The following is a 22,896-nucleotide window of genomic DNA, read 5'->3' on the forward strand; positions in this document are numbered from 1 at the left end:
TTCCGTTTTTACTTGTGTTTCCCAGGAGAGACGTTACCGTTGGCAACTTCACATCAAATTATGCTGCGGTTCAATGCCAAGAGTGGCCAACCAGCTAAGGGCTTTCACTTTGTCTACCAAGGTAACTTGACTAAAATGTTTCCTTTTAATGCCTCATTCACCAATATCATAAGTGTATTTTTGCGATAATCAGCTTGAGAGTGCTGTCAGATTCATGGTGAGTTGTTGAAAGGTGGAATCATTTTTGTAACTCTTTATTTCCTTGAAATTTGCAATTAACAGTGAGTGATTTCGTCCTCGTTTTTGGTGACTAGTTGTAATTTGAATGGCTGAATAGATGAGTAACGGACAGCCAAGTCAAAAGCAAAATAAAGCACCGTCAACACACGATCAATGAGTCTGATTGAATTATTTTATGTCTTCTTCTCTCATACTCTTTTAATGACTTCCGACTGAAGCTGTGCCTCGGACCAGCGACAGCCAGTGTAGCTCGGTGCCAGAGCCTCGATACGGCAGGCGGATCGGGTCAGAGTTCTCGGCAGGCTCGGTGGTCCGTTTCGAGTGCAGTCCGGGATATCTGCTGAAGGGATCCAGCGCGATCTGGTGCCAGGCTGTACCAGGTGCTCTGGCACAGTGGAATTCAACGACGCCAAGCTGTATAGGTAAGATACCCTCACTGGCCACAACATTAGGTACCCCTGTGCAATCTGATAAGATGCAGTTCAAGAGCTGGATCAAAAATATATACGAAAACAAAATATGTACTTCTAGCTAATTAAAGTGAGCCAAATGATCAGAAACTCTGATCAGTATGATCCAATAGAATTCTACACCATTGCAAACTACAACCACAATAACACACATACAGTATCAATAATTATCACCTCTGTGAGAAAATTGCACTTTTATTGGATTTCATATTGTTCTTGCATTGCACCGTGTCTAACTAAACACTGTGCCGAAACACTAAATCATCATGATTTCAATACTAATGCTATCCAACAAAATATACGTCTACATAAAATGTATTTCTGCTGAGAACAGTTTTAATTGTCGCTTCAGTTTATTAAATCACATGGAGTCACTTTCTCTTCGCCGCGCCTGGATCTGTGTTACAGGCATTTGGGAATTATATTGTGGCTGGATGTACTGTCATTTTCTAACAGCCCATCATTTCCCTCAGCTATTTGGTTAATAAACTTTACTCAAACGTCTGTAATTTCTGTCTTCTCTTCAGTTCCCTGCAGTGGAAATCTGACAGAGCGCCGCGGTACCATATTGTCTCCGGGCTTTCCGGAGCCATACCCAAATAGTCTCAACTGTCTGTGGAGAATCCATGTCAGCGAAGGAGCAGGGATCCAGGTGAAGATGCGGCAACATCCTTTTGACACGGATTATTTTGTATTGTCTAACTGGTATTTAGAATTCCTAATCATGTGTGGGAACTGATAAGTGCAACGCCAGACACCAACGAAATAATTGATTTTGGACTAAATTAATGATGAGTTCATAATAGCATGTCAAAGTAGTCCTCAGTGTTGTAGATATAGTTGAGATTCTAAAAATGATCATGTACATTTGTAATCTGTGTTTCACTTACCCTCACCACCTAGGTTATTATACGAACAAGCTAAAACAAAAATTGAAAAGAAACAAAAAACATTTTCAACATAAATTAATTAAAATGAAAACGAACATGCATTAGAAAAACTGAAACTACATCTTACGTTGACAAAACGAACTACATATATTGGGGAAATTTTTTTTCCCCCCATCTTTGTCAGTTGATTTAATGCATAAGCAGGGCTTATTTTAAATGTACACAATGCTCGTGACCTTTTTTTTAATCTTGCACTCAACAAGCACTCTCTCTATATAAAAAAAAACTATACTATAACCAATAAAAATTTAACTAATTGAAAAATACATAAAACTAATTAAAAACTAGCAAACTTGCTCTCAAAACAATATAAATCTAACTGAATTTTAAAAATAGGCCTACTAAATAAAAGCTAACTATAATGAAAAACCCCAAACTATTATAACCCATTCCACAGCTGACATTAGCATGTGGAATAATGAATAGAACTGAAAACAACAACACTTAACTTAAGGACCCCAACAACTGCGACTGATTACTATTAGCAACTTAGCACAACCTTCAGTGAACTTGTTAGCCTTAACACACTTCACCGGAATCTACTCGTTCCTTGTAGTCAAGTCACTGCCTCCCATTCTCCATGTTGGAAAAATAATATCATCAGGAAGTTTAACAACCTGAAATAGATGGCAAGAGGTACATGCTAGCTAAACACTGCTAGCATGTTGCTAGCGCCGGTCTCTGGACAAGATGTGAATGAGCTGATTGATTTGCGTATATACAGATGGTGGAGAAATACTGCTGGGCGGATGTTGAAGTGCTGATGATGAAGCGCAAACTTTTTTAAATACTTAGGGAATTCAATGCTGTGTTCTTGCTGCCTGCTTACGTCCCCACAGCTGGCCAACAAGACTACTTTACTAGCACTCGCTGCAGGACATCGTACTGTTGATAAAAGTGACCCGGGTATCATTTTAAGGTATCAGGATCATTTAAAAGCTGTCACCTTGGAATTGTTTTGCCAAAGTGCATAGAGAGATACCGTAAACTCGGCTTTGTCGCAGGAAAATGCAAGTAGGTAGGTTTTCCGCTGACAAGGTGGGAATTCCCCAAAAAATCACATATAGGGGAATTTGTGATTGCTGAACGGTGAATTTGTGGGGGTTGACTGTATTTGAGTCACATGGGAGTCATTAGGCGCCACGCTGCAATGTTACTGCTGCTATAAAAGTAAGCAAATAAAAAGAAAAATACGTGATAGGAATGCATTGAGAATGCTTACGTTTCAACATTTATACAACTCTGCATAGACACTTGGATGCAAAATGTGTTTTATTTTCATGATTTGCTTTTTAGATTCAAGTGATGACATTTGCTACTGAGCACAACTGGGATTCTCTGGAGATCTACGATGGGGGAGACATGACGGCTCCGAAATTAGGGTCATTTTCCGGTATGACAATATACCCACACACACACATGCGCAGGTCGAGGTCTATGATAGATGAGATATGACAGCTCCTAAACTATAGCTGTATGCGCACACACATACACATACACATACACACAGCGAGTATATGTGATGAATTAGCTGTGACAGTTATTAATCTATGAGCACACACATGCACACACATAACACTGCACGCCAGAGATATATAATGGATGAGTTGTAATACCAAGAAATCTGATATTATCTTAAATGTCCTTTTGGCGCCTTGAGAAGAAGAAGAAGAAGCAGGAGAAGAAAGAGCGGAGAAGCTTCACTTGTACTTTGAGTGAAGCCTGGAAGGAGGGAGAGAGGACAGGGGAGGGATAAAGAATGATCTAACCTTTACAATTTCCCAGCGGTGTTTCCCCTGTGACCTGCCCCAAGCACATACCTGTCACATACCTATCACACATGAAACATGCCGCCCACTGGGTCGCGCACACACTCGCGCACATACACAAAGGCACGCAAATGACTGTGCCCTTCTCTACAAGGCACACTGGGGAGCTGCCCACTCTAACCGCAGTGATTCTGATGTTTGCCACGGAGCGTGAGGGCTGATGAGGGTTTCCTCATATAGGGACAATTCAATGTTAGTGGTCTGTGGAGGGTTAGGGGGTCAGTCACCTTCCTTTCCGGGCAATTCCCAGACGGACTTGGGTTGAAAAGTCTTCTTGAGGCCACAATCCCATATCGTATGCATTTTTCAACACAGGTCTACACTCAGTAGCCACAACATTAGGTACACCCGGAGAATCTAATTAGAAGCAATATAAGAACACTATCAAATATTGAACGTTTTTAATTGAACATGTTTTAATATTGTAAGTCGTATTGAAAAGTCTTTCTTTTGACTCGTCCTTTAAGCTTTGTGTTATATTAGATTTTTAGACCCTCTCAATATTACCACAATAATGGTAATAATAATCATTTAAAACATAAGCATCTTTTTCATAATGTAAAAAATAATAATCTTGATTAACTAATCAAATCAGCATTAGTAGATTTTGTAAGTCCTGTATACTGAGAGCTAGTCAAGTGACTGGTGAGTTTTTGTTTTTTTGGTATTAATGTAATTTTATCATAACAATTCTGCAGATACTCTGGTGTCTTCCCACATTACAAAAACATGCATATTCGGACAAGGATACGTTTGTGAAGACTCTAAATCAGGGGTGTCCAAACTTTTCTTTCGAGGGCCGTATACAGAAAAAAATGGAAGGGTGCAAAGGCCACTTTGCTAAAGTCAATTAATAGAACAGTGATGTATTTTTTTTCCTGACATTCTGTTAAAGGTGATTTTAAGCTTTTTCGTGGTTTCGTAGTGGTATGCAGCCCTGTATCCCACTAGAATTGATCTTTTTATTTATATATATATATATATATATATATATATAATGAAAAGACCTCAATGTGCAATTGAAGGTTCCTTTAAACATGGAGCGTAAATTACAAAGTAGCCTTGGTCCAGAATATTGAAAAATAATTCCAGTAAGTCAGGTACCAGCTGTCAAACTTACTTACCAGCCGGCAGCCAGACACTCATGCACATTGGTCATGCTAACAGCTAGCCGCTAGCCACTTACACCGAAGACTTCTGCCGTGTCATACATTGACGGCGTAATTAATTTGCAGTTTTTTAGCGTCCTAAATTAGCGAATGAACATGAGTTCGGGATAGCGTTGTGTTGATGTTGCTTGCAACTACACTGTCAATTAAAGAAACGTCTAAAAGGGAAGTCAAGCTAGCCATCACGCCACGATGTGGGCGAACTTCAAAGTAAAAGTGTACTAAAGCTATTTGCGTTGCCGTCAATGTATTGCTGTATTTGGTCAACTTTATTTTGAAGTCAGGCTTAGCGTGTAACTTTGAGTATGTTTCAGCTTCCTTGACATGTTATATCAGAATATCAACTGTGAACGCGCACTTTGTTTTTGTTTTTTCCCCATCAACCAATCCACGGATCGGGCCTGATCCGAACCGACCACGAATCAATGATGATCTGTTGCACCACTGATAAATACAAATTAAATAAATAAATAATTTTTATGTTTTTGGAGCTTGGGAACGGATTAATTGCATTTACATTATTTCCTATGGGAAAAAATGTTTCGGACTTTGAACACTTCACAGGAACAAATTATGTTCAAACTCCAAGGTACTCCAAAGTGTATGCGCAATTGTCTGGCGACCAGTTCAGAGTGTACCCCAGCACACCCGCCATTCTGAGAAGAAGCAGTATCGTGGATGAAAAAACTATCAATTATTGCTAGTCTTCTAGTATCGTTAATCCTTTTTTTTATATATATTTCTTTTACAGGAACTACAGCACCTGCCCTGCTTAACTCCACATCCAATCAGCTTCTCTTGCACTTTCAGAGTGACATTAGTGTTGTGGCTGCAGGCTTTCACCTTGAATACAAAAGTAAGTTAACACTTTCAACATTTATGGAGTAACCAACAAAATTACATCATCTACTGATGGAAAACAAAACATAGTTGAATACAGGGGCCCATTACAGAAAGGGTTCATGCACCCAAAACACCTGCAGACATATGACACACACACACGTACACAGAGCCAAATTTTCAACATCAAATATCAGGAGTCAGTGACCTGAACTGGTACTGCTGAAGGACAGGACACACACTCTCACACACACACGCACGCACGCACACCCACATGCCTAAAGGTTCATGAACACAAAGCATACACCTGTAACACACAGATTGTCAACATGTTTGCGTCATAATGCCAGCAGGAAAAAGAGACCTCTAAGGACTCTATGATGCACACGCACACACCATACACCTGTCAGGTCATGGCTGTGCTTTTCAGGTCATTGAATAATTTCTAGATCAATGAACATGTCACATTTTGGGAGAATGTGTGAGTTTCCGTTTTTTGGGCCTGCCTTCGTATATTCGTGAGTCTTTGCTACTAACTTGCACTCATTTTTTTACTCCATTGTCTCAATTTATGTTGTGAGAGTTAGGCCCATAAATGGAAAATGAAAAAGAGAAAATGACAGTGCTACAATAATAATTGAAACATTATTATTATACTATCGAGTTTTTAGTTAGAAAAAAATTGTCTTGTACATATTCCGTAATGAACTTGTAATTTTACAAAGTGAATTTCAGAATTCCATGCAACTTGATGATAGCATTATTTTTTTTATCATTGACACTTGTGATGATAAACGATATGGATAATGGATGGTTAGATGAAATAAATCCAATAAAAGTAATCAGAATACCGTGTACGACTGAACTGAACTCACGTTTGGAGGTCAATAAACCTTGCACTACAGACTAGGTGAAGTAAGTTACTCCTGTATCGGAATAACCCCATCTTCCGATATCATATGATCTAAACGGCAATGCACGAACCACATCATGTTGCAAATAGAGGTCTTTTCCACTTCCGACTTTATACCGTCAATAAAAATACATTATATTCATGTCACTCGCCACACTAATAAAGCCGTCAATTTCCTCCTCACTCCAAAAGTGTGGTTTTATATGACCGAATTGTCATGTGGGACGCGAGTGGATGGGTATGGCGGACCCAAATGCAAGAGGCGAAACAGGATTTAATGAACCATAGGGAAAACGGTGAGAGGACAATCTCGACTTGATGGGACGTGACTGGGCTAGTCGCCATGACTGGACAGGACGTGATGAGACTGGTCACCATGACTGGACAGGACGTGACTGGACCTGATTTGCCTTGACTTGACTTGCTTTGGAGTGGCTATGACTTGGCTGAGGCTACGGCTTGGCTGTGACTAAGATGACTTGGCAGTGATGAGAACGACTTGGCTGTGGTGATGACTTGGCGGTGGCAATGGCTACTTAGCTGTTACGAAGACGACTTGGCTATGACGAAGACTTGACGCACAAACTTCCAGCACGAACCACATAGACAAAAACAACACGAACAACCCGTAACAAACAAAAACCCAACCACCAAGGAACCGAAACATGACACAAATATTCCAGCTACAAAAGGGGTAGCCCAGGACTCTTTTATTTATTGCCTGCATGTAAATGTAGTCAATGACTGAGAGTTGTGTAATAGTGAGAGTCCTGCCCTCCCCCCCGCCACAAAAAAAAAAAACTCCAAACTGTGAGCAGCATGCTTGAAGAGGAAACTCTCAAAGCAGAGGTAAAATAAATAAATGAATAAAACATTGGCGCCAATATTTTTTAACAATCAATATGATATAAAATGTCGACATTCAGCCGTCGGTGTAATGTGGTCGTGGACGCATTCCGAGTGTCAGTGAGCATTATGGGCCATATGCGTCCCACTCTGTCGGCCGTCGCCGGGCCGTCGGTGGGTAGTTAACTGAATCCAAACATGCTATGTGATGTTTTGCCTTCACGGGATGCTGGACTTTCTTACACCCTTAGTGCGGAAGAGGAAAATTGCTGAAGTCGACTGGAGAATGTACACAGCAAGCAGGGAATTCCCACGTTGGGGTTGCTCCACCTAGAGTGCATAGCTGGCATGAGGGTGCGTTAATGATAGATTTGAAGAGACGGGAGAATGAGTGCACTCGGAAGAATACATGCATACTGCATAGATCAGGGGTCTTCAACCTGCGGCTCTGGAGCTACATGTGTCTCTTTAATCCCGCTCCTGTGGAAATAAGTAGAATTTTATTTATTTATTTTTTTACATTTTTTACACATTTATTTTAAATTTTGGGGATAAAATATTCTTTGAATGAATCAAGGATTTCAATTTTTTTTTTTTGTTAAATGAATAATTAAATAATGTCAGAGTCCAAATTTGTAAGTTGTCAGAAAAAGGTAGATGGAAAGTTTTTAAAAAGTCCTTAAAATGTCCAAAAAGAGCAGAAAAAGAAGAAAAGAAGAAGTCAAGCCATCTTTATTTATATAGCGCTTTCAAGCAGCCTTAGCTGTCACAAAGCCCTCTATTTAAAAAAAAAAAAACATAACCATAAAATGTCCACAAAATTACTAAAAATCTTCAAAAATCATAATGTTCAAAGATTTTGTGGCTTTTTGTTACTTATTTGGCCTAAAACATCTCTTTCGACACTCCTGAACTGCTTTCAAATTAAATCAGAAAGATTGTCCACCGTTTTTGCTGATATGCCTCTCACACGTGTTGTATGCCAAAAAAGTGGCGCTGAAAGTGTGACAAGTAATATTCTCGTCATTTTTCAGTTCACTCACTGAAGGCTTTTTGTAGTAAATCTCGTCAGTTTTGACTAAAATGCTGACACTGTCTGGCTGTTGCCGAGTGCCCATCGAGGGTTGCTTTGTCGTGCTGTCAGCATTTTAAATTGTATCACAGCTTAGATTCCTCCATAGGGAGAGCGGGAGAGAGAGCACAAGAAAGAGGGATGGTCAGCCAAATGGACTCGTTTCATTGATCAGTTGTCATGACAGCATGCTGATGCTCCCACTAATAATGCACTGAGTGTGAATGTCGCATGCAGCGCTTTCACTTGCTCTTCATCATACAGAAGTTTCCTCCTCCCCATGCATTGCAGGCGAGCGCGCTCCCAAATGTGTGCGTGGACGCACGTGCGTAAGTGTGTGCGCTCTGCGGGATCACGTTGTTTTGCTGGTAGGCAGGTAGATGATGAACAAACAAGAGCAGACACACATAAGCACACACGCTCTCTTATACACGCAAACATTCACTTCTCTCTACCCTTCCTTCCTTCACTCCTCTTCCGCCCCACTGTTGCCAAGGTAACCACTTACTCCAGGGCAGCCTCCTGCAGAAGTTTGGGATTGAAACACACAAACAAATGGAAGTCACACACACACACACACACACACACACAGATTCCCTTCGTCTAATGCTACTTGATGAAGCGCTCGCCTGTGTCAACTTTAATGCGTCGAACCTTAATTGTGCTGGGGATATGTACAGTACCTAATCACTTCACTCCATCCCAAAGGCAATATAAAAAGTGTTGTAATCTCACATGTCATTGATAGGAACAAAACGGCAAGCATCGTGTATGCATATGTCACATGTGTTTCATCATCAAATGAATCAAAGTATTATAATCTACTGATAAGTGTTGAATAAGGTTGATTATCGCGAGACTCGTTCATCATGTGTTATGCAAGCAAATGGTCTGGAAATGAGATTGCTGTTTTTTGATTAACTTTAGCAGTGAGTGACTATATATATATATATATATATATATATATATATATATATATATATACATATATATATATATATATATATATATATATATATATATATATATTAGTGGTGTTAGAAAAAATAGATTTGGCAATATATATCGCGATATTACAGCGTGCAATTCTCGAATCGATCCGATATATATATATATTTATATGTGTATATATATATATATATATATATATATATATATATATATATATATATATATATATATATATATATATATATATTTGTATATTTATTTAATTTTTCCTGGACACAAGATCTAATTTGGCTTTTTTTTCTCTCTTAACTTGCAAGCAAACCACACAATATAACAGTAGTCATAGGCATATAGTCTTCAGTATTTATGAAAAACAACTAACATTACTATAGTTTGAGTCCCACTTTCCAAAACATGTTTCTTAAACATTGCCTGTAAGTGTTAGTGTGATTCCTGTCATGTAACCGTGTTCCATTAAATTCATTCTTTCCCCTCAAACCTTTTGCAGCGGTCGGTCTGACGACCTGTCCTGAGCCGATGATTCCAGCAAACGGCATAAAATCAGGTGACAGATACATGGTCAATGAAGTCGTGTTCTTCACCTGTGAGCCGGGATACACCTTACAGGTAACACTTATGCCACCAAACATAGCAATACTATACTTTCCACAATAATGTTTTCACCTACTTTTTGCCATTTGAAGGGCCACTCGCATATTTCATGCATGCCTGGGACCGTGCGCAGATGGAACTACCCACCTCCTCTTTGCATAGGTACACACATACACACTCATAGAGACATAAGTTGATCTTCTGGTTAGTGCTATGCACAAGCTTTTCTGTGAAAGAAGTTTTGTGGCAAGAGCCAAAGCTTGTCAATGTGTTCACGAAGGAATCTATTACATTAGTGTTACTTCTTACTTCTTGGTGAACATTTGTAACAGGTGAGTTTCATTTTCAACTTGACCATGTCCATGACAACCTTTTGCTCCTGTGGTTCTACAACCAGATGTTTCTTTGCTGACAATTCAAAGTGACAATATGAATTTTAAACCATATTTGTCCTTTCAAGGAATTTTGTGCAATACAATACAGCTAAAAAAATTACTTATTTTTTTCCCCTGTGATTTACAAATTACTGCGTCGCTCTTGCTAGGATGTCCACTAATATCACAGAGAAATGAAGGAATACAAGAAAAGAAGAAAAATAAAGAAAAGGGGAAACTAATTAAAACATTAAATTACAAAAATGAAGAAGCCGTATTATAGCAAGGTCATAATATTGTTATTGTTGTTGTCGTAGTACAAGAAAAAATGTTTTGGAAAAATGTTATCCCTTTGTAATATTAACATAATACATTTGTCATTTTAATGAACGAGAAATTCCTGCATGGACTTAAAAGAAGCTTCTTAGTCCAGCAGTTGTCTCTCTTTCTCGAGACCTGTCAGACAAACAACATCATTTGTTAACATCATTGTACAGTAGAATAAAATAAAAGCACTACTGGATGGATGAGAATGACCAAACCCAACAAAAGAAGCGATTTTAGTCTGTACATGTTTTCACAATGACTTTAAAGGGACATTCAACACCGCCATCTAGTGATGAAATAATATTTCATTCATTTTAAAAACCGACTGTTTATGTCAATAGTATGCACACAAAAAAAAATGTAGAATCGCATAAATCGTAGGTCTAGTAATCACTAATTATATTACATGGCTGTAGTCTCACCTTACTAAAGCTGCCATGTTTCACTGCCATCTTTCTGCTACGGATGCCCAAAGGTTGTTAGCTTGCATCGAGTGTCGGACCCAACGGGTTGACCGCAGGTTACCTTCCACAGGTGGGGCCTGCAGGTGGTCATCACTAACTCCCATGATTCGGGCCTGTTGATTGTCATTTTCTGCTTTGCACCCGCAAGCTTTTACTAGCTTTATGTACTAGCTCCTCCCATTAGCCGTTCTTGTTAGCCACTCCAGCGTATGGCTCCGACTAACTCCCGCTAGCCTCTCTTGTTAGCTTCTCCGGCTAATTCCGGCTCGCTTTTTCGGCGTCGCTCGCCGGGCTCCACAACGGCTGCCAAGTCGCCGTCGCTCGCCGAGATGCTCGTTTGCTCACGCAAAACAACAATTAGTGGTAGGCTTGCGAAATGGGATCTCTCTGAGCTACCGTAGTGTGCGTGCGCCTGCGTGCTTTTAATGCTATACTTTGACCACTAGATGGCACTATGGACTACACAATGGGTCTTTAAAGAGTTTTAAAAACACAAACAACAACATACTACTGTAGTGTAACTAGATCTGATCCCAAACAGTGCCCATGTTAACACAGGTATACATTTATGCTCTTGTGCCTCGCATAAAATTACATGAAAAACAAACCATCTTTTTGTCTTGTGTTAAAATTACTTTTGTTCTTTTCAGTGTGGCCTGGTCAGCTGATGCTTCAGGCTATTTTTACTGGCTATTTCATTTGTTGCTTCTTTTTGTTTTTGTTGGTGTTTTTCACCATTTAATAATGTTTGTGTTGAAGCATGTGCCGCCTCGTTAACACCTTTCTCCCTCTCATCCTGTCAGCTCGTTGTGGCGGGGTATTGTCTGAGGTCACTGGAGTGATCCTGAGTCCGGGTTTCCCTGGCAACTACCCCGGCAACCTGGACTGCACCTGGCAAATCATCTTGCCAACAGGATATGGTAAGTATTATGGGCTGGAGGATCATTCCTTAAGAGGATGAGGCACTGCCAGTACATCTGTTGGAGTAGTTTATATCACAAAATTAGCAGGAGTGACACATGGTTTATTAAAAGCCTTATCGCGTGTTTAATTAGAGGCAAGCGTGTGATGTGTTATGTTTTAAATTTGACATTGATAACATCTGCTTGGAATATGTGCAAGAAATCTGTTTGCTCTTAGACTACTACATTACAGTGGAAATAAATTTAACATTGAGCACATTGTATTTAAAAAATGATGGTAGTATATGTATTGAACTCATTCGCTGTCAAGAATTCAATATTAATACTATTTCTATTAGTTTCACATTTTTTTCTACTTTTGTTAACAAGAGTATGAAAACCTAGAATTTGTTATTGTACATTTAGAACAGATATAAAATTAGTGATTAATCGTGAGTTAACTATTGAAGATTAAAATTTTAAAAATTAATCGTCTGACGCCCCTAATTTTTAATAATCTTTTCTTCTTTTAATTAGGGGCATCAGGCGATTAAAATGTTTAATTGTAATTAATCATATGACTTTACTAGGTAACTTACGATTAATCACAAATTTTATATCTGTTATAAACGTACAATACATTTTTTTCTAGGTTTTCATACTGTTGTTAACAAAAGTGGAAAAAATGTGAAACTAAGAAATAGTTCAAATACATTTTTGACGTCAATGGCAGTGAATGAGTTAATATGGAAATATTCCGTTTAAAAAAATGGTGTTCTATTTTTATCCCAGGAGCTCATATTCAGTTCCAAAACTTTTCCTCTGAAGACAACCATGACTTCCTAGAGGTGCGGTCGGGACCACAGCACAGCTCCTCTCTTATTGGACAGTTCACCGGTTTGCAAGTCCCGCCCTCTCTTCTAAGCACCACCCACCAGACTATCATTCACTTCTACAGTGACCATTCAGAGAACAGGAAGGGGTTCAAACTCACTTATCAAGGTGAGTTCACCTTTGATTGTCATGAGTCACATCATTTGGTTTACTACAAAGAGAAAATTACCACTTCTCTAATTGAAAGTGACAAACCAAACACAACCATCTGCTTGGGGATCATGCATGGTACAGATTATGATTGATGAGCATCCAAATGCAGATACCATCTCCAACTAATGGAGAGTATGATGAAAGATTTTAAGATTTCATCAGTGGACAGTTTTTTTTATTTATATATATACAACCTTATGGCTTTGCTCTAATCATTTAGAAGGGATGAAATGTAAGTGAAGCCCCTCATTGACATCTTGTCTACTTTAGTCTTACCCTCAAAACACAAAACATGTCACTGTGGGCCTGCCTGCCTGCCAGCCAGCATAACCTGGCTTGTGAAAGGACACACAAGCTCGCCCACATTTACATGCATGAGATAATTGCCCCTGTTTTCACCCTCGTTTGCAACGGTCAAGTTCTGTCACTCTGATTCATGTCCCTGCGAACTCCCATGGTCTGTACGGAGTTTATTAACTGTCCCTATCGAACTGCGCAAAATAATATTTATATATACAGGACTATATTAGTTTTTTTGATAGGGATGGAGGAAACGTGTTGATTAATTGTTCATTGTTCAACTCCATAAGTTGTTCCACCACCTTTCTACAGTGGTGACTTGAGGTATGAGTTTAATTTGTTCCATCACCACCAAAGATGATTTGAAATATGAGTGTTATGAGTTACGAGCATGGTTGTAGAACAAATCCAAATTAAACTCGTACATCAAGGCAGCACTGCGTTGGAGTCCTCCCCCCCACCCCACGTCACATAGACCTAAATGGCCCACATCCGGAAGTATCCTTTGAGACTTGATCTCCCATCTGGACACATGACTGTTGAGCAAATATTAAAAGGCAGCACATTTGCCAGTAGACATCTTTCAACTGCAGTGCTGCGAAATGCTTCCATTATTCAACACATTTACTTACCGTCTAGTCAATTTTCTTATCAATCACGCCTACTGTTGTTAATGTCTTTTAATGTTATGTACCTAAAATACACCAGTCATTTTCTTGAATCCCGCGATGCAAAGTGCCACTCCGGTTACTGTGAAATGTTTTTAGTACCTGACTGAATTCCCATCACATTGTGTTTGGTTAATATATCATTTGATGTCTGTCTTTTAGCGTATCAACTTCAAAACTGCCAGGATCCTTCTCCTTTCACCAATGGTGACATCATCAACAGTGACTACAGTGCAGGCCGCTCAATAACTTTCCTGTGTTATCCTGGCTATGTTTTGATTGGACACCCAGTCCTGACGTGTCTGCATGGGACCAACCGGAAGTGGAACCACCCATTTCCGCGCTGCGAGGGTAAGAACAACACAAGATTGTGTATTTCTAAGTCTCCTCCTTATTTGTGTGTAGTGATGGAGGAAAATCAATCTTTTTTCTTTTTTTTTAATAAAACAGGAGAATATTTCTCTTCAATTTTCAATTCTGGTGTTTTCATGAGCATTATTATTCTTCCCGGAGGATTCATAGCCGTGCTGAATGTTTGCGCAACTTTCCACAGCGGATGTCAATGCAGAATTGGAACAAAAATAACTAGCCTGGTCAAGTACTCCATGTTGCTTTGGTTGTTTCAAGACACAGAAAATCAAAAATCCATTCTTCACAATACACCAAATTGTAATTGATTATAATGGCCATTCCTGCTTGATGGGTCGCTTGCTGAAGGCTGTCCTCCAAACTCTCTTTATGCCGGTTTCTCTCAAATCTTGAAGGCCCAGTATGTTTGAAAATTGTCCTTTCGTTCCCAATAAATACTATTTTTATGACTCTGCCTTTACAGCTCCCTGTGGCTACAATGTCACGGCTGAAAATGGGACCATTTATTCGCCTCAGTACCCCAGTGAATACCCTAACTCCCAAGACTGTAGCTGGCTCATCGCCGTCCCCCACGGACATGGAGTTTACATCAACTTTACCTTGTTGCAGACTGAGCCTGTCACTGACTACATTGCTGTATGGTAAGTGTGAAACGACTTGATATACAGATAAAATGCACTTTTTTGATCTATAGACAAACATTTCTCGCTGTATGTATGTTTATATTTGTGTCTGTACCACACCGTACTGATGTATACGTGTTTGACAACCTTTTCAGTATGATACACTGCAGCTCTATGACACAGAATTTTTGAGACAGCTCATTACATGCGGAAGTGTATCAAATTTTATAGCTGTGACTATATGAGTCTCATTGCCCTGGTTGTTATTTGGTGGATTTGCAGAAATGCCAACTACATACCCTCCTGATACATACTCTGGTTAATGCGCACACCCTGGCTCTACTGTCGCTATAATGGGATTCAATGTGGGGATAAGATTGTATTACAGGGAGTGTGAGAGCAATGCATTTACAATGGGACCACTGACCAATTTAATCTGACTCAGTGGACCGGCCACGACAGAGCCCAAGAGCCCAGGGAGGCTCGGTAACTCTGGTAGTAATGATCAGATTCAGTGAGGAGTGGGGAATGTAATGAAAGGAGTACTGGAGCTGGATTCCCAAATCCCGTGTGACTGAGCAACATCTGATACGTTTGGGTCACCTCTGGACAATATTCTCACTTGCTGGTTGCATGTTGGCCATGTGTTGGGGATTTTTGTTTGAGTGAAACAAAAATAAGTGCAACTGGTCTGGCCATCTAATTTGAGGGCATTAGAGTCAAGTTGTAAAGCCAGCAGTTCAAATGCAGGCGCTTGCAAAGTCATACATTCACAATGCAATTGGTGAGCGCTTGCTTTCAATGTTGCTGCCCTTCAGAGTCCATTGGTACATGTAAGGAGAAGCCCGCAAACATGCGAGTCATGATGCGTGTGCTCATGGAACACTGCGCTCGACCTGTCGAAAACCCCTTTCCGACGTTGTAGTGTCGAAAAGTAAATAATATAATGTACAATGTGGCATTAGTGAAAACAAGGGCAGTTGTTTGAGTTTACATCAAATGTGCATTTGCATATTTGTTTAACAAAAGGGTGGCTAATTGTACTTTTGCCGAATGACACGTCATAGTCCAAAAAAGCCCAACACACGTTTGCCTCATATTCACTTTTTTGAAAACATCAGAGTGCAAAACCGCCACATCAACCTACGTAAGGGTTTTCCTTTAAAGTCTAACTTACTCTATTGGGATACTTGACTCATTGAGCCATTTCCAGCAGTAAAAAGTAAATATTTTGTCCAGAATGTATTTGATAACTTCATTACTTTTCATGTACAATCAATACCGTTTTTTTTCCCCCACTTGCTGTCGACTGAAGATGACATCACCTGTGCTGAGGAAGTAGGTAACCACCAATCATGGCCACACCTGTTTTCTGGGTTTGGTCAGCAAACTGAGCCATGATTGGTTGTCACCTATTTCCTTAGCACAGGTGATGTCATCTTCAGTGGACAGAAAGTGAAAAAAATAGTTTTTAAAGGTATTACATGTACATGAAAATAATGAAGTTACCAAATTAATACTGGGCAAAATGTTAACTTTTACAGCCTTAACCTAATGACAGAACTCAGGGTGCTTTTTTTGCAGATCTGTGTTGTATCTGTCGTAGCAGCTAGGTAGCGCTAAGCTAACCCCTGTGAGGGTTAATCTCTCCAGTGGCATCCAAATTTGAAAGCTTCCTTCGTGCTATGACGTCATCAGAGGCCAATAATCAAACAACGAATATATTTGTTGATACACTGCTTAGATGGGCTTTTTTTTTGACTGGTTAATTAATAAGTCTTTCATGTCATGCTCATTAGCCGGCTAAACATTGCCATATATAGGTTACACACATTTCCAGGTGTTGGGTCTCTTTTTCTGTACCATCTATTTGTCAAAACAAAGTAGTAAAGTTGCTTTACTGTCCTTAATTTGGTAGTCCAAATGGTAAATGACGACGCTACATCATCAAGAATGAGATATTGAATGCAAACATTTTTATCATACATAAGTTTTACCAGATGACATTGAAGCAAGCCGTTGCAGCATTCATTGACCATGCTGCCCCTTTCACTGCCCTTAGAGTGCAGTAAACATTAAAAAAAAAATAAAAAATAAAAAATAAAAAATAAAGCTAGAGGTTGCATTTAATGATGCGTCCAAAACATTTCTCATGGCCTCTAAAGGGACAAATGAAAGTTGTATGTTTGCAACTCTTAATGGTCCACCGCTGTGTTGAGGATTACCACGGGGCTCTTTGGTTTATCAAGACCAAAATAAAGCAAGTGAGGTAACATTTAGCGTTTATGATGTGGGGGACCTGCTAAATCTGTTAGGTCTTAACCGAAAGGTTGTACACTTTTGTAGGGCTGGGTATCGATTCTAATTTCCTCAATCGATTCGATTACGATTTAAGTTCAGTTCAATTCAGTTTTGATTTTTTATTTTATTTGATTTGATTCACTTCAGTTCAATTTGATATGGAATACCAATTATTAAATATCAAGGACATGATAAAAATTCCACAAACAAATTCCAAAATAAAACTTTGCGTGATGATTAAGCAATTTAGTTTATTAATGAAAGTAACACGTGATATAATCACTTAAGTGTCACACAAACGTTTACATTAGGAAGGATGAGATAAAAATATGTTTATAATTCAAGTTCAATAATTGGAAATATAAATGGAAAAAATTCAGAATTGTCTTAAAGTGCAGTAAGTCAGGTTGTTCATAAATGTAAGAAAATACATTTAAATTCATGTGAACAGTAAATTTCAAGGAAATGGTAATATGCAAAAAAATGTGGCCTTTAAAATTCTATATTTCTTATGAATTTATGGGGGGGAAATAGATTACATGTCAGGCTAAAAAAATGAAAATCGCTTTGATATCAATTATTCGATTTTTTTTTAAACCCAGCCCTACACTTTTGTTTTATAGTCCTCATGTCAAGTATCGCCAAGGTAGGCATTTCTTATATTATTTGTAGGAATAATATACAAAACTTGCCATCTTACCGCATAAAGTTCTGTTGAATGCAAAAGATTTGCATCAGCTGTCAGCACAGAAGTATATGGAGCGTGATGAGGCTAAAAATATGTGCTTTTTGTTTTGTTTTGTTTTTTTATTAATGTGACAGTTTGACAAGCATGTCACATAGATGTTAAGACACCTTGAACTGCTTCTTTTTTTTTTTTAATACATAATATGTTACCTTCAAATCCTGTTAGAACAAGATCGGCTTACTTCAATTTATATGAAGCACACTGTGTAAAAAATGTGCTGCTTCAACTTAATATTGCTTCTCATGCAAATCCTTTTTTTAGCATCTCCTCTGGCTTCTCCCTTCACCGGTCCTCTTTTGTTCCATGCTCTCATAAATCATACTAGTGGCGAATGTCGCGTCTTGTACAATGCTATGTTCTTCATATCTCACTGATTTGTGCTTGCTGCTTGGGCTCGGCATACCCATTAACTCCCGTGGAACGGTGGCAGCATCTGCATCCAAATGTCAGGGGCTGTTGCCAAACTTTCCCTGTCGTGTTTTGCTTGCTGCTGAATGACACCACCACACCGTTTCTCGCATTGGGCGATAGTTGGAGATTATTTGCAAATGCATACTGTCGTGGTGAGAAGAATTCTTATTATGGGTAGGAATGTTGTTTTTTGGGATCAGAGGTGGTAGGGTCCAGTCATTGCCATGTGGATTGTTCATCCATTTATTTATTAAGACAATTGTTCTTAGGCTGAGATACTCTCCTCTGTATTCTTCCGAGCTAGAAAAGCTGACACGCATGATGTATTGCAATATGGTAATATTACTTTACAGTGAACGTTGTAATCTCTATTTCAAACTCTAATATATACATTTTGCAGATCCAGCAAGGACATCAGTTTACTTTGAAACTATTTGTGGGTGCACATTCATCTTACAGTCTTCTTAATGTAGGGATAGAGCTTAGAGTTGATGATGGAAGTCATGTACAATATGTATCATACTGTATATCAATGCTGTTGATCCTGTTTTTAGGGTCAATTGATGTTAAAACAAGCTTGAAACGAAGTAACTCGCAATCTTGGAAGATATGTCTTGATAAAGGATATGAACCGCCACATTCAGCTAAGTGCAGGATTTTATTGAGCTAAAGGAGAATTTCTGCACTTTTCAAAATTAAACATGAATTATAGATACAAGCCACCAAAGAATCATTTAAATCAAATTGTATAAAAATAAAAGGGAGGTTGGTAATAAATACTGTGGTTTGTGTGCGTTTCAGGCGGAAAAACACTCAACACTCCATATTCAATTTGTACTTAAATAGACAAATAGTACATTTTGATTTGCTAAATGAGTTCCAACACCTACAGAGAACCTTGAATTATTGAGCAGCCAAGAGATTCCAGGCACTCTTTTTGAATTAAAATTTCACCAGCCTTGTTTAATCCAAATGCATGCTCATTAAAAACAAAAAAGGTGCATTTAGGAACTTTAGAAAATGTAACCTTTCAACAACATTCAATATTTAATGAGCTAAGTTAAGCCTTTAATCCAAGGGCTTTGTTCAATGAACTTGTTTGCAAAAGGGTGAAAATGCAAACAAAGGTACCAAAAGATAAATCAGTTCCACCTCAGACCTATCGAACATGAACTACCAGACAGATAATAGCTTCTCATTTATTCTTTTTTGACTTCCTCTTCAGGGCAAAATGTGCCTTTGTTTTATTGCCAAGCAGTAAATATATTGTTAAAATTAGACAGCAAATGCAACTCAATGGCAGCAAATGAAAGTTATGTCAGAGGCGGTAATAATAGTAAAACGGCATCTGGTTACACTTAATTATTTTGCAGTGTGTCATCTTGTGATTTTAAGGGCTCGACTTGTTGAGCCTGAGTGATGGTAGAGTGAGTATAAATTTGCATCATTAAAGTCGCAAACACCGTGTGTACGGAATGAGGAAGCTTCTGCTTCTGTGCAATCAGTTTGAATTTCCTTCATCACGTCTGTACTCCAACGTGATGGTCATGCAGGGACGGTCTAGACGCACCCAGTCCTCAGCTGGGAGTCTTCAGCGGCAACACGGCGTTAGAGTCAGCCTACAGTTCCAGCTCCAAGGTTCTGATCCGCTTTCACTCTGACTTTTCAACCGGAGGATTCTTCATACTCAACTTCCATGGTAGTTAAACATTTTCTTCAAGTTCTCAGGAGCCCAAAATGTCTTTTTGCCTTATGCTACTGCACATGAATTTGCTTTTTTTTCATCCAGAGGTGTCAAAGGGGGGAGTTTTTGTCATATATGTTATTAACTCATTCACTCCCAGTGCCAGCCATTTTCACTGAAGCAACCCCTTCGCTCCCGGCTGTTTTACTGGATTTTAACTGATTTTGCAAGGTCCACAGAATAGTGTGTTCTATTGCTATAAAAACATGGAACCTACCAAAAGAAAGATTAGGGTCTCTTCAGGAAAAAAAAAAGAATATTTCTATCTGTTAATGTTTTGTGGAAATTAGCATTAGAATATAGCTAAGTTACATCATTATTCAGAAATCTGCTCAGAACTGTGGGTAAATCAGCTTGTTTGCAACATGGCCCTGGTTGATCTCTTATACTCTGCTGTCATCTGCTGGCCGTTTTTGTAATTACTATAATTTTTTCACTCGTTCTGTGCAGTTCAGAGGCTGCATCATAGCTTTCTGTATGCTCTAGCATAAAACCATAAAAATGTGTAAATACGTGTTTGGGACGCTTAAAATATTTAAAATAGAACATATTTATATGTTTTGGGGAGCAAATGAGTTAAAACATTCATTATGACTTTACTGTAATAAATGATTAATAGAAAATCAGCTGTCTCTGGCCCCATATTGTGCCTCTAATTTGATTTACTGTGTATATGCTATAATAGCAGGATTTTGATATATGAATAGCTATGATGAAGCAATTCAGTATTAGCGCTATTGCTGGTACAAAAGCATCACATAAGATTATATATTTATTAGGGATGGACGAGTACCGATACCAGGTATCGGTACTTGTGCCCCTCCGATACCAGTATCGCAAGCCCTCTAGTAGCCGTTGTGCACTCAGGCACTAGAAATGAGAAATTAGAGGAATAGCAAATTGCCATTAATTTCATGCAATTTAAGGAAAAACTCGAGAGTTGAGTATCGGTATCAATCTGACAAAAAGTGGTATCGAACATCCCTAATATTTATATACTGTATATGCAAATGCATTTTTCAGTATTCTACATTATTTAATCAAAGTTCAAGAACTGTATTTATGCTTCTTTCCAGCCTACCGTCTGAAGAAATGCCCTCCTCCCCCTGTAGTGGAGAACGCGGACATAATCGATGAGGATGAAGACTTCCTAATAGGTAATAATTCAGAATACGATATATGATCAATAGATATTGTCTTGAAGTGTGAGGGGGAATCAAAGTGAAGATTCATTGTTTATATGTTATATATATATATATATATATATATATATATATATATATATATATATATATATATATATATATATATATATACAAAAGCAGTTGATGAGATGTCTTAACCAGATTTGTTTTATTTGTATCTTTTTTTTTCAGTTTCAAATACTGTGTTGATGGAAACTGAACCAGACCTTATTCAGTGACACCCAACATTTACTGAGCCCTGTGGCTCATATTTTAAGATCAAAGCATCTCACAGCACACATCAATGTTTCTTTTTTCAGGCGATATTGTGGCTTATCATTGTCTCCCTGGATACACACTCGTTGGAAAGGCGGAGCTCATGTGTACGCTCAACTCCCATTTACTCTTTGAGTCCCCGCCACCAACATGCCAAGGTAAGGCCGCAATGCTATGACTTCTTAACAATACAATAATAACACATTTAATTATTTAATTTAAGAAATTAGAGGGAAGCTTAGAGCAAGGCTAAAAAGAAGATATAATAATTAGATAGATATAGCTGGATAATAACAAAGAATATACTATGCATGAAAAATGTAATATTGTGGGATAATATACGCTTCATTAAGTTGAGGACTTTAGCGGGTGTTGTCAAGTTACACTTTTGAATACATTTGAAAAGAATAAATGTCACATCAAAATCATTATTAGTTTGAGCACCACTTTATGAATTAGTAATTGTGTCTTTTCCTGAGGAAAAACTGCAAACATACAAATTAAGTCTTTGTAGTTGTTTTGGGGACAAATAGGTAATGATATTACCCAATTAATAGATGACAAAGTTAGGAAGATGATTGTTTATGATGTTTTACTTTTCATCAATATGAAACTAATGCTCCTTTGTACATGACGTGCTATATAAATTATTTTTTTTGTAGTTAATTAAAAAAAAAGCGTCTAATTAAATCATAACAATCTAAAGAGTAGACTAAGGGATTTAAAAAAAAAAAAGTTTTGTGGTCAAAAGCTTTTTTGTGCAAGTTATTTAAAAAAACAAAAACAATGAAACAACATAATGTAAACAGAATTTTTCTACATTCAATAAATCGTTGTTTATGGAAATAACAAACTACACGTTTATTTCGTTTTTCACTCCAAATGAAAATGGTATTGTTCCAAAAACATAGAGTTTGATGCATTTTGTGGAATTTGTGAGCCGACTGAGCAGTGGCATGTGTCACTAGTTGTTCCTCTTGCAAGCAGAAGAGCTGCAGAGAGGCTTGGCCTTCACCGTTGCTCTGCCCATTGTGTTTAAAAGATACAGCACTGCTCTTGGTAGCATCATACAACTTAAGTGCTCCTTTGGCACAATTAGAGTTCACCTCCTCTTCATGTGGAAGTGTGCCTCCGTGATAGTCATCACACTTGGAGGTGGAGCAGCACATCCTGTGTACGTCTTGCCTGTGCTTAAAAGCTATTGAATGGATTGAAAAGAATGCATCTGCACACGTTTTTTTTTTCTTTTTCCCATCATCACACATC

The 22,896-nt window shown here is 38.4% G+C and overlaps 1 protein-coding gene across 2 annotated transcripts in view; it reads left to right on the forward strand.

Annotated features, from left to right (window-relative positions):
- The window catches only part of LOC147177030 (CUB and sushi domain-containing protein 1-like), a 383,887-nt gene that overhangs the window by 314,549 nt on the left and 46,442 nt on the right, over window positions 1–22,896 (forward strand). For both annotated transcript variants that reach the window (XM_086070543.1, XM_086070544.1), the window contains exons 35-48: window positions 26–121; window positions 459–662; window positions 1,238–1,362; window positions 2,957–3,053; window positions 5,410–5,514; window positions 9,789–9,907; window positions 9,985–10,054; window positions 11,861–11,977; window positions 12,752–12,961; window positions 14,137–14,325; window positions 14,807–14,984; window positions 19,980–20,125; window positions 21,247–21,327; window positions 21,675–21,788. In XM_086070543.1, coding sequence (XP_085926669.1) covers window positions 26–121; window positions 459–662; window positions 1,238–1,362; window positions 2,957–3,053; window positions 5,410–5,514; window positions 9,789–9,907; window positions 9,985–10,054; window positions 11,861–11,977; window positions 12,752–12,961; window positions 14,137–14,325; window positions 14,807–14,984; window positions 19,980–20,125; window positions 21,247–21,327; window positions 21,675–21,788 — 1,851 coding nt within the window. The remainder of the gene's footprint in view (window positions 1–25; window positions 122–458; window positions 663–1,237; window positions 1,363–2,956; window positions 3,054–5,409; window positions 5,515–9,788; window positions 9,908–9,984; window positions 10,055–11,860; window positions 11,978–12,751; window positions 12,962–14,136; window positions 14,326–14,806; window positions 14,985–19,979; window positions 20,126–21,246; window positions 21,328–21,674; window positions 21,789–22,896) is intronic.

Source organism: Leptonotus elevatus, chromosome 3 (assembly GCF_054856555.1).
Source record: "Leptonotus elevatus isolate MCC_2025b chromosome 3, RoL_Lele_1.0, whole genome shotgun sequence".
Taxonomy (NCBI): domain Eukaryota; kingdom Metazoa; phylum Chordata; class Actinopteri; order Syngnathiformes; family Syngnathidae; genus Leptonotus; species Leptonotus elevatus.